The sequence below is a fragment of the Tachyglossus aculeatus genome, chromosome X3 (genome assembly GCF_015852505.1).
Source record: "Tachyglossus aculeatus isolate mTacAcu1 chromosome X3, mTacAcu1.pri, whole genome shotgun sequence".
NCBI classification, from domain to species: Eukaryota; Metazoa; Chordata; class Mammalia; order Monotremata; family Tachyglossidae; genus Tachyglossus; species Tachyglossus aculeatus.
The window spans coordinates 24,518,484-24,535,873 of NC_052099.1; the positions used below are offsets into that span (position 1 = coordinate 24,518,484).

General features: G+C 40.2%; 1 protein-coding gene across 3 annotated transcripts in view; it reads left to right on the forward strand.

The window, feature by feature from the left end:
- The window catches only part of CTNND2 (catenin delta 2), a 483,758-nt gene that overhangs the window by 439,381 nt on the left and 26,987 nt on the right, over positions 1-17,390 (forward strand). For all 3 annotated transcript variants that reach the window (XM_038770310.1, XM_038770311.1, XM_038770312.1), the window contains 2 exons: positions 4,881-5,091; positions 11,227-11,311. In XM_038770310.1, the coding sequence (XP_038626238.1) occupies positions 4,881-5,091; positions 11,227-11,311 (296 nt within the window). The remainder of the gene's footprint in view (positions 1-4,880; positions 5,092-11,226; positions 11,312-17,390) is intronic.

Here is a 17,390-nt window from a genome sequence, read left to right on the forward strand (position 1 = left end):
ATTAAGATACTCTATCAGGGAGTTTGCAGACACTGTGCAGTTTGTACTGGGGAAAGCACTAAACAACCCAAACTTTCTGAATCTCTAATAATAATAATTTGTGGTATTTGGGCACTTTTATTGTGTGCTGAGCACTGTATTAACGCACTGGAGTAGGTATTAAGATAATCAGGTCAGGCACAGTTCCTGTCCCATGTGAGGCTCACATTAGACCTTTGGTGAATAGTCACTGAAAATAAAATTTCTGACCCAAGTCTCCAGTTCTGAAACTACTGTTAGGGTGAATATCTACATGGAAATGACAAGCAGAAATCAGAAGTATGAGCCTGACTACCTAGGGTGGTGCAGTTCTGGTAATTCAAGAAGGAATACTTTGACACCAGTTCCCAAGGGGTTTTCCCTTCTCCTATACTCCCCTCACCCCCCCAAATCCCCATCAATGGCCAAAGTAAAGCTCCTAAGGCAAATTGTGGAATTGATTAAGCTATTACTATGTGATAAGTGCTGGAGTAGGTACTTAAACTTCTCTGTATCTGTTACCTCATCTGTAAAATGGGGATTAAGACTCTGAGCCCCACTTGGGACAACCTGATTACTTTTATCTCCCCCAGTGCTTAGAACAGTGCTTGGCACATAGTAAGTGCTTAACAAATACCATTGTTGTTATTACTGTTATACAAGAAGCAGCATGGCTCAGTGGAAAGAGCCCGGGCTTTGGAGTCAGAGGCCATGGGTTCAAATCCCGGCTCCGCCACTTAGCTGTGTAACTTTGGGCAAGCCACTTAACTTCTCTGGGCCTCAGTTCCCTCATCTGTAAAATGGGGATTAAGACTGTGAGCCCCAAGTGGGACAACCTGATCACCTTGTAACCTCCCTGGTGCTTAGAACAGTGTTTTGCACATAGTAAGTGTTTAATAAATGCCATCACTATTATGCAAAGTTATCAGATGGCACACAGTCCATGTCATGCCTGGGAGGCACAATCCATTTTATTCCCAATTAACGGAGGAGCAACTGAGTCCTGGAGCAATGAAATGACTGCCCCATGACTGACAGAGACACATGGCTCCTGTCACCCAGTCTTGTGGTTCTTCCAATTAACCAAGAACATCCTTGCCCCGGCTCACCACGGAGGGTACCCAGCAGCTTTGAGGGCTGGGCCGGCACGGATGGAGGCCAGGGCAGCTGCCAACCCCAGCCACCTTTTTGCCTTTAGTGTGGTACTTAATAATAATAATAATAATAATGTTGGTATTTGTTAAGCGCTTACTATGTGCAAAGCACTGTTCTAAGCGCTGGGGTAGATACAAGGTAACCAGGTTGTCCCACATGGGACTCACAGTCTTCATCCCCATTTTACAGATGAGGGAACTGAGGCCTAGAGAAGTTAAGTGACTTGCCCAAAGTCGCACAGCTGACAAGTGGCAGAGCTGGGATTTGAACCCATGACCTCCGACTCCAAAGCCCGTGCTCTTTCCACTGAGCCATGCTGCTTGTGGCTCTACCCTCTGATATGGTCAGGAGACACAACACTCCTCCATTGACCAGGCTTCGTCATTTGAATTAGGGGTATGCACGCCACCTTAGAACAGAGAGGAAGGGAAAGGCTTAAGGAGGTATGGTGTAGTGGTTAGAGCACGGGCCTGGGAGCGAGAGGGTCATGGGTTCTAGTCCTGGCTCTGCCACTTGTCTGCTGTGTGACCTTGGGCAAGTCATTTTGCCTTTCTGGGCCTCAGTTACCTCATTTGTGAAATGGGATTGAGACCATGAGCCCCATGTGGGACAGGGATTGTGTCCTCCAACTGGATTTGCTTGTAATAATAAGTAAATAATGATGGCATTTGTTAAGTGCTTACTATGTGCAAAGCACTGTTCTAAGCGCTGGGGGGGATACAAGGTGATCAGGTTGTTCCACGTGGGGCTCACAGTCTTAATCCCCATTTTACAGATGAGGGAACTGAGGCTCAGAGAAGTTAAATGACTTGCCCAAGGTCACACAGCAGACATGTGGCAGAGCCAGGATTAGAACCCATGACCTCTGACTCCCAAGCCCGGGCTCTTATCACTGAAACACGCTGCTCGTATCCACCCCAGAGCTTCATACAGTGCCTGGCACATAACAAGCACTTAATAAATGCCATAATAATAATCTCCAGACAGGAGAGCTGCTTTTTTGAGAGCCGGTCCCCTTCAGCCTCAGGATAGAACCTGAAATTTCATTGGTGTTCATGAGATTCAGACGGGTTTGTTGTGGGCAGGGAATGTGTCTGGTTATTGCTGTATTGCACTCTCCCAAGTGCTTAGTACAGTGCGCTGCACTTTATAAGTGAATGAATGAAGGTTAATCCAATCTACATCGTTGGGGAAAAGGGCTAATTCACACCCTAACTTCTTGGCTCTCCATCAGCATTGGGAAGCTCTCCAAGACCACTGAAGACATCGGTTTAAATGAGCGTGTAAAGCATGAATATGTGCCAAGGTGAAAAAAAGGCTTACTGTAAGGTTTTATTTTTGCAACTAGCTTTTGTGACGTGAAAACTGGTTCGTTATGTTACCTTAGACATACAGGAGAAAATATTACCTTAGCCAAAGATGTCAGGAGTCCATCAAGCTGGGAGACCTGCCCAACACTAACTTCTTTTCAGGAACTGTAGCCTGGAGCTAGATTACTCCCTTATTTTCTTGCCACTAAAAATTGGGTAGTTGAATGCATTTTTTTTTTTTGGCTGTCCTGCTTGATATTTAATCAAATTATTTAAATCTTCTTAAAATGTATCAAATCATGCTGGCCTCATTTTCAATACTGCTCAAAAATCAGTTTATTTCTACTTCGGAGAGGCTTTACCGATAATTAAGTGGTTTTAGTTTTGGAATCAGTCTTTTGTAGAAACTGAATATACCCCTCCCAGACACCCTCTTGTCCATATTTTCACTCTGTCACTGCCCATTTGGGCCATTTTAACATTGTGTTTTCTGGGCTCAAGCTCAGTTTTCAGTCATCCATTGAATTCCTTGGGCTTTTCTTGATACCTACAGATTCCTAGGGTCTCTAGTGTGTTGGGGAAAAAAAAGAAAACCACACTGATGGTCTATTTTTAAGGAGATAGTAGCCTTTTAGTGGTGAACACACCATGCTTACTAAAGCTGTCACTGAGTTTGTTCAAAACTTTTAAACCTCTTCAGGTAATCCACCTATAAATAAATGCTGCAGATTAATCATTTTGGTTTATATAGTTTGGTTTTCTGACAAAATACTCTTGATAAAACAAATATGGTTTGGTAGAAATAAGCCTGGGAAATTGTCATGTTTCTGGTGGAATGTTTTCTGAATGTGTTTTCTAATGTGTTTGCCTTCCACATCAGCTAGAGTCTGTGCCTTGAGTTCCGATGGAATAAATGTAAAGTCAGTTTAATGATCTATTCTGGGCCAGAGAGAGATGCTGAGATGCAGAGCTCAACAGGGTTCTCCCTGGGGATGGGGTAGGTGTCTGGAGAGAGGCAGCATGGCTCAGTGGAAAGAGCACGGGCTTTGGAGTCAGAGGTCATGGGTTCAAATCCCTGCTCTGCAGATTGTCAGCTGTGTGACTTTGGGCAAGTCACTTAACTACCCGGTGCCTCAGTTACCTCATCTGAAAATGGGGATTAAAACTGGGAGCCCCTCGTCAGACAACCTGATCACCCTCTAACCTCCCCAGCTCTTAGAATAGTGCTTTGCACATAGTAAGCACTTAACAAATACCATCAGTATTATTATTATTATTATTATTATTTGGACAGCTAATCTAGGCAGGGCTACTCTTTTCCACGTGTAAGGGCATGGCATCAGGTGGGGTCAGATAGAACTCACTGTCCCTGGCATACCCTACCCACCAGTCCAGTAGGTTTCTTCACTGCCTCCATCTTGCCTTTTCTCTGCTGCAGCCCCTGTTCCATGCATGAAAATGACCTTGACAATCCTGCGAAAACAAGTTCCATGTGGAGGGAGAGGTGGATATCTTTCTTCAAGAAAGGTCCTATTTGTCTTGGAGTACCCACTATAATCCATACGGTACCATGCTCTTAATTCTGCCAAGAACCCCAGTTAGTGTGTCTGTTTCTGTTTGGAAAATATGCAGTTCCTTGTTGATCCATACCTCTAAAGTAATCTGTCTCCTTATCAGTATTGAGTGCCAGTTTGTCAAAGAGACAAGGAAATGGTTGGCAGGGTAGCACTTTGCAAACCTATCCTGTGGCTGGATAGCCACATCATCATCATCATCATCATCAATCGTATTTATTGAGCGCTTACTATGTGCAGAGCACTGTACTAAGCGCTTGGGAAGTACAAATTGGCAACATATAGAGACAGTCCCTACCCAACAGTGGGCTCACAGTCTAAAAGGGGGAGACAGAGAACAAAACCAAACATACTAACAAAATAAAATAAATAGAATAGCTATGTACAAGTAAAATAAATGAATAAATAGAGTATGTGATGGGAGTTTAGCTGTCCAAACAACATACTTTCAGTGTGGAATATTTTTGTCTTTGAAGACCAAGATCTTTGTCCCGTATAAACTTGCCCTTGGGTTTATGTTCTGTGTTTGTGCCCATCTTAGGGTTTCAGAGCTGTGTGTGTGTACGTGTGCACACGTGCAAGGCACACGCCCATTTCACACATAATGTTATTGCTGGTGGCTAAATATGGATAATGGTGACCTTTGCATTACATTTAATGATATGGAATAAGAGGTGTCTGAAAAGAATAAATAATTTTGTCTGAGAAAACGTCATGGTATTCAGTACATTTGGCATTGTTCTTCTCTCTTCATATCCCCACTTAAACGCCCACCTCCTTCCGTCTGACTTCATTTCACCATGTCCCTTGTTTTTCCCCAAAGGCAAGTACGCCATGCGAGACCTGGTCCACAGGCTTCCCGGTGGGAACAACAGCAACAACTCAGCCAGCAAGGCCATGTCCGACGACACGGTTACTGCTATCTGCTGCACTCTGCATGAAGTGATAACAAAGAACATGGAGAACGCCAAGGCCTTACGGGACGCCGGCGGCATTGAGAAGTTGGTTGGCATCTCCAAGAGCAAAGGAGACAAGTGAGTTGTGCGCCCATCAGACAGCCTTGTTTGTTTGCCTTGTCTTGGCTAGGTAGTTTATCTTACTGAAATCATCTGCACAGTTGACCCTGCTGCTAATGAGATGGGAAGGTAAGCAGGAATAGTTTTAGACTTTTAGGCCAAACCTGACCTTTCCAGTAGTTAAAATGGAAAATTTATCCACGGCATAGCCTAAAGCTTAATTTCAGTTTGGGGAAGCTTTGTAGTTGGTAGCATTACAATGGGAGACAATGCCAGGTGAACTCTGCCAACGTTAAAGTAAGAGCTCAGCAAGGGGTTGTATTTGCCAGTGATGTTACCATCACTTGAGAGGTAAACGTGGACTTTCCTGGTGCCTGCGTATGCTTTCGGACAAGTAGCGAACCCCTGAGGTAAAAGACTGATAAAGAAACCAATACCTTCTGACCGTTGCTCTGAGAATGGGAGATCATTTTAGAAAGACAACGTGATTTAGTGATGCCAATTTCAAATTGAGATGGTTTTTGTATTGCCAGTATGCGTTCTCTGACGGAAATGGAGCTCATTTAGCATCCTGCTAGTCTGAACACATAAATCATTTTCCAAGTGTTCCTAATATGTGAAAATTAGTTGTCATTTCTCCTCCATCATTCAATCAATGGAATTTATCGAGCCCTTGCTGTGTGCAGAGCACAGTATTACACACTTGAGATTGTGTTAGAGACCAAAGGCACAGTCCCTGCCCTTGAGGAATTTACAAGCTAACTGAGATTTGATGGCCTGTGCACTTGTGAGGTGAGGCAGGGTAATGTTGAATGCTCAGTTCCTCAGTCAACATAAGCAGGGCTAACAGTGCTGTTGAGAGACCGAGGTGGAGAGCCTCCTCTGTGTCTGGCACTGATGATGCCACCACTGTCTTTTGTGGTCACAGGATTGTGCAGCTGTGGTATTATGGCATTGAAGGGTGTTTCAGAGTAATGATCCAGGGTATCCGCAATTCCGCCCAGCAAGCACAGTAGGTCCAATAATGTGAGGAGCTTTGTCTGTCAAGGCTCCATCACTGTGAACCTATCATTTTTATCCTCAAACATTCCTGAACTTTATCCACCAGGCCATCTCTCCTTTTGTAGTTCTGTCAGCTTTGAAATTGTTTTTCAAACACTGAATGGCAAAGTAAGAAGATAATGTAGAAGTGGTTCTGGTGTTTTGTTTTGTTTTTTACATTTTTTTTTCATGAGCGGTTTTCCAGTTATTCTTAGGTACCCCCAAAGTCTTAAAAACACAGTCACTCATAATAATAATAATAACAATGATAGTATTTGCTAAGTGCTTACTATGTGCCAAGCACTGTTCTAAGCACTGAGGGGGAATGCAAGGTAATCAGGCTGTCCCACATGGGGCTCACAGTCTTAATCCCCATTTTACAGATGAGGCAAGTTAAGTGACTTGCCCAATCACACAGCTGACAAGGAGCAGAGCTGGGATTAGAACCCCTGACCTCTGACTCCCAAGCCAGTGCTCTTTCCACTGAGCCATGCTGCTTTCTCTAATAAGAAAGTTACTGTACAAATTTAAGCTGAAATGTACCCTTTGAGCAGCTTTGTAGTCATTTTAATATCTATTGATTATGTGAGTTATAACTTGTAGAATTGTAGTTAAGACAAACTGTGACCATGCCAAGGGAATAAGGCAATTTTCCCTCTCTATAATAACATGAATAGATCCTAAATACCAAGCATAAATGTCAGCACTATGAATTAAATATCTCCCTAGGTTTTTAAGGAAAACATTGAACACATAATGAACCATACCCCAAGGAAACAAGAATGCAGCTTTGTGGGTATCAATCAATAGTATTTATTGAGTAGGCCTGCTGTACAAAGAGCACTGTATGACGGGCTTGGGAGTATACATAAAAAGTAAAAGACACAATCCCTGCCCTGGAGGATCTTACGATCTAAGGGGAATAAATGTATTTGAGAGGATTGTTTAATTAACCTGGACCAGTGCCAGTAAAGATCTTTGGAAATGCAATCATTCTTTCAGTCTCTAGAGAATCATTTAGTAAATGAGTGTGGCTTAAAAGAGACCTTTCAGGTTATTTCTACATAGCCAAAGTGAAATAGAGAGTGACACAGTAAGCCAGTGAAGTTAGAAATGTCCATATCGCTCATTCAGGTAATGCAGCACCGCCGAAATCTGCTTTCTTTAAATGAACCAAAGTGTCAGTGTGAAAGTTTCCTTCTTTACCAGGTAATTATCTTGAGTCTTAGCTGAGTAGCCCCAGCCAAGTTTATATTCTTGTACAGAAGGATGAGTTAACGAAGGTCATTCTGATATTTTAAATTTGAATTCAAGTAGAACGTGGTCAGGTGGTATCTCTTTCCTTTGGCAGCTGAGTTTATAATAGTTTGTGAAAAAGTTGAGCCTAGAGATTAGATATCTAATTATCCTCATCCAATCTTACATATATTTTAGCATTTCTTCATTTGTATTCTTCATGGACCAAAACAGAGTTTGAAATGTGCTTTGTGTTTATGGTGGGATGATTGCCCATTTTCCTCTGGTGGTTCTTCTCAAAAGTGAGGAGTTCGCCCATGTCTAGATGAACTCTTCAATCTGCTTAAGAAATTAAATCAAGAGCCCACACTGTTACTCCACTGACTTTCCTGCAGTAACTGGCATTTGGCTAAGGCGCTCATTGGATTTAGCAGTCAGAAAATGATAGCCCGATTAGAGGCGTAATCCAGATTTTCTTGAATGAATTCAACATCGAGTCCGGCTGTCATGTAACTTCTGAAGTATTTTAAATTATTCATTTTTTAGTGAAAATTTAATTTTAGAATCACCAGACTTAGTAATTGAGCTCATCTTTGTTACTTTTATGAAATCTTTATAAATTTGCTTCCCCCAAATTTCCTTGTCAAGAGGTTGCCGGTAATGAGATAACGAGGTTATAGGTCCAGTCAGACCCCTTGCATGTCATAGGGAAATTATTACTGTCATGGCATGTCACAATCTTCGATGCCTGTTAAAACATTCTATCAGACTTGGCTTTGAATATTTCATTTCCCAGCTGAAGGAGGAAAACAAAAGGTTAATATAAAGGCCTGTCAGTTCACAAAGCCTTTGTGTTAGCGCCAACCTTAACCGCAACTCTTACATTCTCCTTTCCAAAGTGTTTTTATTTTCAAATCATTCATTTTGCATCATTTTAAATACTAATAATTGAAACTCTGTCTTGTCCACGTGGAACATAAGTACATTTGTATTTGCAGTTATTACAGTTACAATGGAAATAATATTGAATATGTGACATTACATTGTATCCTAAAGCAGGAAAGCTATTCACAGTCAATTGTTACTTGCCTCAAAAGAACAATTTATTGTTGTTTCTCTTATAATCACTTGTCATATTAGGGGGAAAAAAATCAATATATAGTTACAGTTCTTCAAATAGAAGTTGCTATAGCATCAGTCTAATGGATCAAAAATAGAGTATAAAGGGAAGGTAGTCAAAGTCTTTTTAACCTTCAGAAGTTGTTAGCACAATACATATACTGGCATTTTAATGGCTAGATTTCAGCATGTCATCCATTATGCATTCATCGTCCTTTCTATTTTGTGTCTGTCCAGAGAACTAGAAACCCTAAAATTGCACTGTCACAGAGGAATTTGTTCATAGTAAATACATTCCAATTCCAATTATTACTGCTTAAATATTAATATAGCTTCCTCTTCTGTTGCTTGCTTATTTTTGGAGACAACTAGCTAGCTAAGATAGGTAAATAATACCACAAGATAGCTGTCTTTTTAAACTATTGATTATATGAAACAAACATTTACAAGGTTATCAAAAAATGAGTTTTCTTAACATTGAAAATAGTCAAAATCATCTCTAAATCACAGACATTCAATATCTTTGAAACAGAGCACACTATTTTCCGGACCTTTTATCACGTTCGGGGAGCAGTTCATGAGCTCCGAATAGTGTACAATGTATTTTAAATGAATTGGAGATCATTCTCCAACAATAATCTCAAATCAGAATTCTCTAGTTGTGGGGGAAAAATATGCCATTTGAGCTCATTTGGGAGTTTTTTTAAAAAGGTTAACGAACCGGTGGAAAAGTAATGACATGACTAGCCTTTAGATCCTATTCTCCCCTCTTCCCCCACCCCAATCCCGTACAAATAAAGGGAAAAAAGGATTAGTCCACTGTGGTGTTTCATCCTCTCTCTTCTGTGCTCTCTGCTATTTGTCTGGGAGAAGTGATTTTTCACCTTGTATAGGCTGTCAACTGGCTATGGTTTTTCTGTGCGAATTCCATATGGACCTATAAGAGCTATGTGCTACAAACCCATAAAATGCCCACTGTGATTCTCCTCCAATTTCCCAAAGGCCAGATATTCCTTTTTTCTCCTCCATAATGTTAACAGTAATAATAATCATGGTATTTAAGGGCTTACTCTGTGTGCTAGGACAGATACAAGATAATAGGTTGGGCAGAGTTCCTGTCCCACAGCGGTTTTCACAGTTTTACAGATAAGGAAACTGGGGCATAGAGAAGTTAAGTGAACTGTCCAAGGTCACCCAGCAAGTAAGTGGTGGAGCTGGGATTAGAATTAGAACCCAGGTCCTCTGACTCTTAGATTTGGGTTTTTTTCCACTAGAACATGCTTATTTCCCAAGTTTGTACACTGCTACTGTCAACTCACCCACACCACCTAGAGTTTTATTTTCTTGTCTGTGTCCAGATGCCTATTCTTCCTTTTCTTAGACTAATGTTCTGCATAGGGTAAGAACTCAATAAATACCACTGATTGATAGATTGACTTTCTTTTTCTCTCCTACTACTCAGTGTCTTGAGTAAATTTCCAGTTTGATTGCATTCTCAATTAGGCGATAGAAGCTGAAGATGAATTGCTTTTCACTTCTCGCAACATTTGTAATAAAATGGTGCAACAAAATGCAAGTACAATGCTCTGCACACAGTAAACACACAGTAAATGCCAATTCATTGATTTTGCCAATTTAGAATATTCCAGTAACAAGTCTGCGCTTATGTGCACAGCTATAAAATCTGCAATTTATACCAGTTTTTGTTTCCTCCACTAGATTATAAGATCTTTGAGAACAGGAATCATATCTACCAACTCAACTGTACTCTCCTAAGTGGTTAGTTCAGTGTTCTCCACAGAATAAATGTTCAATACATACTACTGATAGAATATTACTACAATAGTGTAAAAAATTATCAATTTTGTAAAATCAGAATGTCACGCACATGCATCAGAAAATTTTGATCCATTGTCCCCCAGATGATTGGCACAAGTGTACCTTCTCCCCCTCTAGACTGTAAGCTTGCTGTGTGCAAGGAAATATGTCCACCACCTCTGTTATACTGTAGTCTCCCAAGCACTTAGCACAGTGCTCTGTACACAGTAAGTGTTCAGTAAATACAAACTAAGAAGAGCTTGGAGAAGAATGACTCTGGGAGAGAGTGAGATGCAGGCAGAGTGGCTTAAAATGTTCAAGCAATCAGTGGCATTCACTGAGGGCTTAGTATGTGCCAAGCACTGTTCTAAGCACTTGGGAGAGTAATAATAATGATGATGATGGTATTTGTTAAGTACTTACTATGTGTCAGGCTCTGACAGTTGAAAATGGAGTTGGACACAGTCCCTGTCCCATGTGGGGCTTACAGTCTCAATCCCCATTTTACAGATGAGGTAACTGAGGCACAGAGAAGTGAAGTGATTGGCCCAAGGTCACACGGCAGACAAGCGGCAGAGCCGGGATTACATCGCATGACCTGACTCCCAGGCACATGCTCTATCCCCTAGGCCATTAGCAGACACATTTCCTCCCACAATGAGCTTACAATCTAGAGGCAGAGGCAGAAAATATGAATTAAACACTGTACGCAGTTCTGAGTGCATAGGCAATGCAGAAGGGAGAGGAAATAGGGGAAATATTGTGATTTGACTGACTTTACACTAGATTTTACAAAGCTGACGGGAGAATGGGCACACTGAAAAAACAGGTTAGCTTTGGGGCTGCATGGTCTTGTTCAGTGTCTGTTGAAACTGCACCGACTGAGCCTAGCGAGGAACATTTTCTGTCTCTGACCTGCGCTCTCTTTTCTCAATCCAGACATTCTCCTAAAGTGGTCAAGGCAGCATCTCAGGTCCTAAACAGTATGTGGCAGTACAGAGATCTGAGAAGTCTCTACAAAAAGGTAAGAAAATGTACTCATGTTGATTTCTTAAATACTATGCCAAAGTATAGCATATTTAGATTGTAATAGTAATAATAGTAATTGTGGTGTACAGCTTAACAGTGTGGCTCAACAATATTTTAAAATTCACCTAATATACAAATGATAGGTCGAGGACAAGTATGAGAATCTAAATATCAGTTTTACCCACCCATGAAAGTACCTAAAGCTCATTTAAACAGCAAAAACTCCACCTACCTCCTAGCAAAAATACCTTTAAAGCTGATACATACTGCTAAATACTTTTCCTCTTAGTAATGAATAATGAATTGATTCATGAATAAATATAAGGTTGAATTTACCCTAGTCACCTGGAAATGATAATAAAATCACTAGGGTTCACAGAATTTTCATCCACCATACACAATCACACAAACTATTTTATGCAGCCCTCTCCATTCTTTTATGCTTTATACACAATCCACGCAAGAGCCCAGATTCCAAGAGGCAAGCCCTAGCCCCCAAATCACTCTCCTATATCTACACAGTGTGATATATAGCTGATATATATATATATCAGCTACAGTAATATATATATATATATATATATATATATATATATATATCACCATATATAGTATATGGTGTTGGCATATGTTCGAGGCATTCCCCATCACACATACACAGGATAAAGGCACCACCTCTCCGCTCCCTCCTGCAGACGTTCCCTGAGGATACTGATCCATGGCTCATTCTGCAGCTTCACTGTTTGACTCTCCCATATTCCTTCTCCTATATTCCTACCCCTTCCACCACAGCTTATGTTCTGAGGAAGAGAGGGGAGTGCTGGAGTGTGACAGTGTCAGGAACCCCAGTGTCCCTGGATTTGGCAGCTCAAAGTGGGACAGGGACCAGAAAACTAGCTGGGGCCTACCCTCGTTTCCAGATCCCTTCCTTTGTTCCCAAAGGTCTGATGTGAATCATATTGTACATATTTATTACTCTATTTATTTATTTTACTTGTACATATCTATTTATTTTATTAATATGTTTGGTTTTGTTCTCTGTCTCCCCCTTTTAGACTGTGAGCCCACTGTTGGGCGGGGACTGTCTCTATATGTTGCCAATTTGTACTTCCCAAGCGCTTAGTACAGTGCTCTGCACACAGTAAGTGCTCAATAAATACGATTGATGATGATGATGATGATGATGTGAAAACCTCTAAGCACCGCAAGGGGAGGCAGCAGGTGGAAAAGAAATGGGTTTGCCTCATGGGCAAAGAAAAAATTTCATGTCCATGCTTCAGGCTTTATTTAGTAAGAGTAGGACTATTAACTATTGAAAGCCCTACAGAGCTTCCACCACTCCTTTGGGAAATTAATTCACCTTCTAATAGTTATTGATAGTACAAGAGAGCACATGTTTCCCCGCCTTAATTTTTGAATGTTTACTCATATGCGAGAAAACAAAATAGTAGAAAAATGAAATTGTTCTTTGAACAGCATTCTGATGGTTAGGGGCTTCAGTGGATTTTGAAATTGAAGAGACACTTCTGAGATTGGCTCTGAGAACTCTTTGTCATATGACTGATTTCTAAAGGCTTTATTTTCATCCTTGTTTATTAGTCTTTTGATTTATAGACAAGAACATCATTGGTAGCCTTTACCCTATGTCTATAGACCCAGTATTGGACCCTGATAAAAGTGAATAGAGACATTATTTCCTTATTCTTGATTCACTTCCATTTTTGGGTATGACTCCTACCAGTGTGACAGCAACCCGAGCCAAGAATTTGGGTTCTAATTCCAGCTGTGTCATTTGTCTGCTGGGTGACCTTGGGTAAGTCACTTCACTTCTCTGTGCCTCAGTTACCTCATTGGTAAAATGAGGATTATGGCTGTGAGCCCCGTGTGGGACATGGACTGTGTCCAACCTGATTCGTTAGTATCTACAACAGTGCTTAGTACAGTGCCTGGCACGTTCATCCCTGTATGATTTAGACAATTGAGAGGTGGTAGAGACTGAGTTGACTAGATCAAAATAATTTCCCCTTCCATTTTGGGGATGTGGCACCTTAAGTTTACTTTCCTTACACAGAAAACCTACACCTGCTTCCAAACCCAAATATTCAGATTGGTATTTGAAAAATCTCAAAGTGAAATACTAGAGACAGCATCCAAAATGAGTGGGGAAATCCCCATGACTTACACTATTTACTAGAAACACAGAAAAATTACTTGAAATCCTTTAATTGGTGGACTGGTATAAAAACTGATGTCCTTCATTTCTTTTTTGCTTCTTTCTCAGTCTCCTTTCTTCTTATCTTTCTAATTATGGTGTGTGTTAAGTGCTTACCATGAGCCAGGCACTGTATTAAGCACTGGGGTGTATGCAAGCAAATTGGTTTGACACAGTCCCTGTCCCACATGGGGCTCACAGTCTCACTTCCCATTTTACCAGACGAGGTAACAAAAGCACAGAAAAGTTAAGTAACTTGCCCAAGGTCACGCAGCAAGTGGTGGAGCTGGGTTTCTAACTCATGACCTTCTGACTCCCACGTCCCTGCTCCACGAACCACAGCATGCTGCTTTCTACAGCTGCTAAATCTGATTTTTTGGCTGTCAGTCAATCAGTAGTATTTTTGGAGTACTTACTCCTTGCAGAGCACTGTATTACGTTCTTTAGAGAGTACAACAGATTTGTTAGCTACAATCCCTGCCCTCAAGGATCTTATAATTTAGCAAGGGGGACAGTCACAAAATAAAGTCAGGAAAAGAGTACTAAAAGTTGTGCTAAAACATAACTGAAATAACATTTCTCATACCTCCACTCCTGGGGTTAAGTAGGCTGTTTTCTTGCGCTGAGATCTCATGCAAATTGTAAGTACTCAGTACTTGATTTTTCTATAATTCATTTCAAAGAATGAACCATTCCACAATATTATCTTTCAGTAAAGCGCAGAGTTCAACAAGTTGAAATTTTTTTGGGAAAAAAAAAAAGATAAATAACATAAAACCTCACACATTTGTGTATAATGCTTACAACTTGCTGCCTTGAAATTGTGCAAAATGCTAAAAAAAAAAAGTCAGAGTAAATGTGACCCCTGTGTAAATTTCTTTCTGAGAGCTCTAGTTTTGAAGTGGCTCCTCTAACTATGAAGTGTGAAATGTTCCCAAGGTGTGAGATAGCAAGATTGGTGTATAGATTCTCAATGCTGTTTGGGGGCTGGAAACTCTATTGAAAATTAAAACAGGCAATGTATAGCACTGCCCTTTTAGGAACACAAAGCCATTTTGAAGCTATAATAAATTGATTGATAAGGCCCCCTTCTCCCAAAGATTGCAAAGTGCCGTGATTCTTTATCGTTTATTCTTATAAGATCCCTGAGAACACAGAGCAAGCGTTCTTATCATCTCCATCTTACAGATGGGGAAATATCAAGGCAGAGAGAGAAAAAATTGGCTTTGGCTTGTTCTGAGTGTCATTCTTATAATATACTAGCTTGATGCTTCTGTACCACGAATATGCTTTTAAATTCCTCTTCGTGACATTACTGAGGCGCTGAGGGCTTGGCTTAGCAGCAGTGACCTTTAATTTAATGATATGGAAAATTAAAATGTATTTTCTTAACAAGAAGTTCATATTTCTCTTCATTTGCCATGAACTTTGCTGAGATCCGCATGTGATCTCATGTGAATGTGGCAAGCTTGTATTTTTTCACAATCATAAATATTTTAATCACATCTAGATTAAAGTAGGCTGCCTTCTCAATGATCTTTAGGACCAAAGAAGTCTGAAGCCCGATGCCTGGTTTTCAAATATTTCTTTTCTTTCGAACTATAGTAGCTCTTGAAACTGTAGCAGGTGTTAATTAAATTGAGTATCATTTTTAGGGTGATAACAGGTATTTTCTTTTGGACCAAGTAAATTCACTTCTGATTAAAGAGGTTCCCTGGAAATTATGTATGATCGTATGTTGGACCACGTTCTTGTCTTCCTCGGGTGCATTCTCTGTTCTGTGTCTCTCTCCATGGAGACAGAAGAAGCCCAGTTTGTCTTCCAATGTTAACATTTCCCAACCTAAAGCCATCAATTGGAATGTTCACATTTCATAAACAGAGAACATGCCCCTCATGGGTTGTACTTTCCCAACATTTAGTACAGTGTGAGCACTCAAGTAAATACCACTATTCTATTATTAGCCAGCAAGAGCTCCCGGGAGGATGGGAATCCATTCTCTGGTCTGGTCATGATGATTTTGAGTGAGGGAACTCAATCCCAGATTGACCAAAGTGATTTGGACCACAGACAGTCACGGGAAGGGGTAGAGATCAGAACCCATGCCATCAGTCCAGTAATAATTTTGGTATTTGTGAAATGCATAACTATGTGGTAAATGCTGGAGTAGATATGGAATAATTGGAGGAGTTGCAGTCTCTGCCCCACATGTGGCTAACAGATTACGTGTGGCTAATCATTTTCAGAGAAAATATTTCCTAAAATAACTATCGTACGGTCACTTCAAAACATCTAAAGGAAGTCAAAGAAGTACTTTTAAGTGTAAAAATTTGTCGGTTGTGTGTTCGCATTGTCATTTCTTTTTCCTGATTACAGAATATAATGTATACCGTGAATAATTAGTGTAGTTCTGAAAAAGCCACGCAGAACAAAGATGTCAGTTCTCAAACGGAATGAGAACACATTTCCCATATCCTATAGAGGAATATTATTGTAATGGCTATTTAGGAAAGAAGAGAAACTATTTTTAAAAGTCTGGCATTTCACTGTTTGAAAATATAATATTTAGTTGTGCATAACTTAGCAGTAGATGCATAATGAACTTGGAGGTAAATCTAAGACAAGCCCTTCATGCCTTGCCTCACACAATGTTCATGGTTTCCTATAGCTATTTTATTTATTGTGTTAGATCCTGCCACCATTTCACTCTCAAAACAAGAAATCAATAATTAATTACGGATAAGTAAAGTGTTACCTGACTGATTTCCTCAAATTCCATGAACCAGACTAGGTATCATGCAGTTTTTCAGTTGAACAACTTTTAGTAGTTTGGCCCATCTTGATAGATCAGCCTCATACACTATGTATTTTGCAGATGAAAATCTAGAGCACAAATGTAAAATCTCTCCAGAGATTAGTTGCTTCTTTCCTATTTAGTTGCAAGGAGATATCGCCGGTAAAACAGTGCTCGAATCTAAACAGAATCGGAAAGATAATGTGAGGTAGAGTAAATGGGAAAGCACAACCCTATCCAAATTCTGATTTAGGATCTTGAAGCTTTAGAGAGAGGAGATGGGCATGTTTTAATGCATTATCTGGCATGTTGGCATTTTGAGGATTAATTTACTTGGCTTTCAAAGTATCTTAGATAGCTATGACAGCAATAAGTCCTACAGACATGAGGTAAACTACTGGATTTGGAGAAGTCATTTCATAAAAGAAATTGCCAGAACAGTGTTTATTAATTTCTATTCAGTCCCAGATAATTTTGCTAAGGTAAAAAAATGGAACCTTTTGATTTGATTTTTGTGATTATTAATCTGCTTATAACTAGACCCTAAATATATGCTGATAACTAATGGTTTTCAAGTTCAAATTTTCTAGTTTTACCTTTAAAATGACATGATGACAAATTCACATGACAGATGAAGGCATAAGGGATAAACTTTGCCCTGATAATCTCATTTTCTGCCAAAAATAATCTGCCCACTTTCTCTTTGGTTTCATTATCAGCACATAATGACTTTCATGAATTCTGCTCATTCTGAGACAACTCACAGGCATTGCAGACTCTCCGGTACCCATCCAAGATACAAAGGCATATGGGGTCACCCCCCAAAAAAATCAATGATGCAAAAGTGTAAATCAATGCACACGACAGTCCCTAAAACAAGAATGTGTAGAGAACAGTAAATCACAGAGACTGCTAGGATATATTAGAAAGTCATGGGAAATCCTACATAGCAGTAGCAAAATACAAAATTTCCTTTACACCTGAACTCCTTAATTTGTCTCATTCCCTGAAAAGAATCTGATGCAGACACATAAAATGTGTCTATATGTTTCCAACTTGTACTTCCCA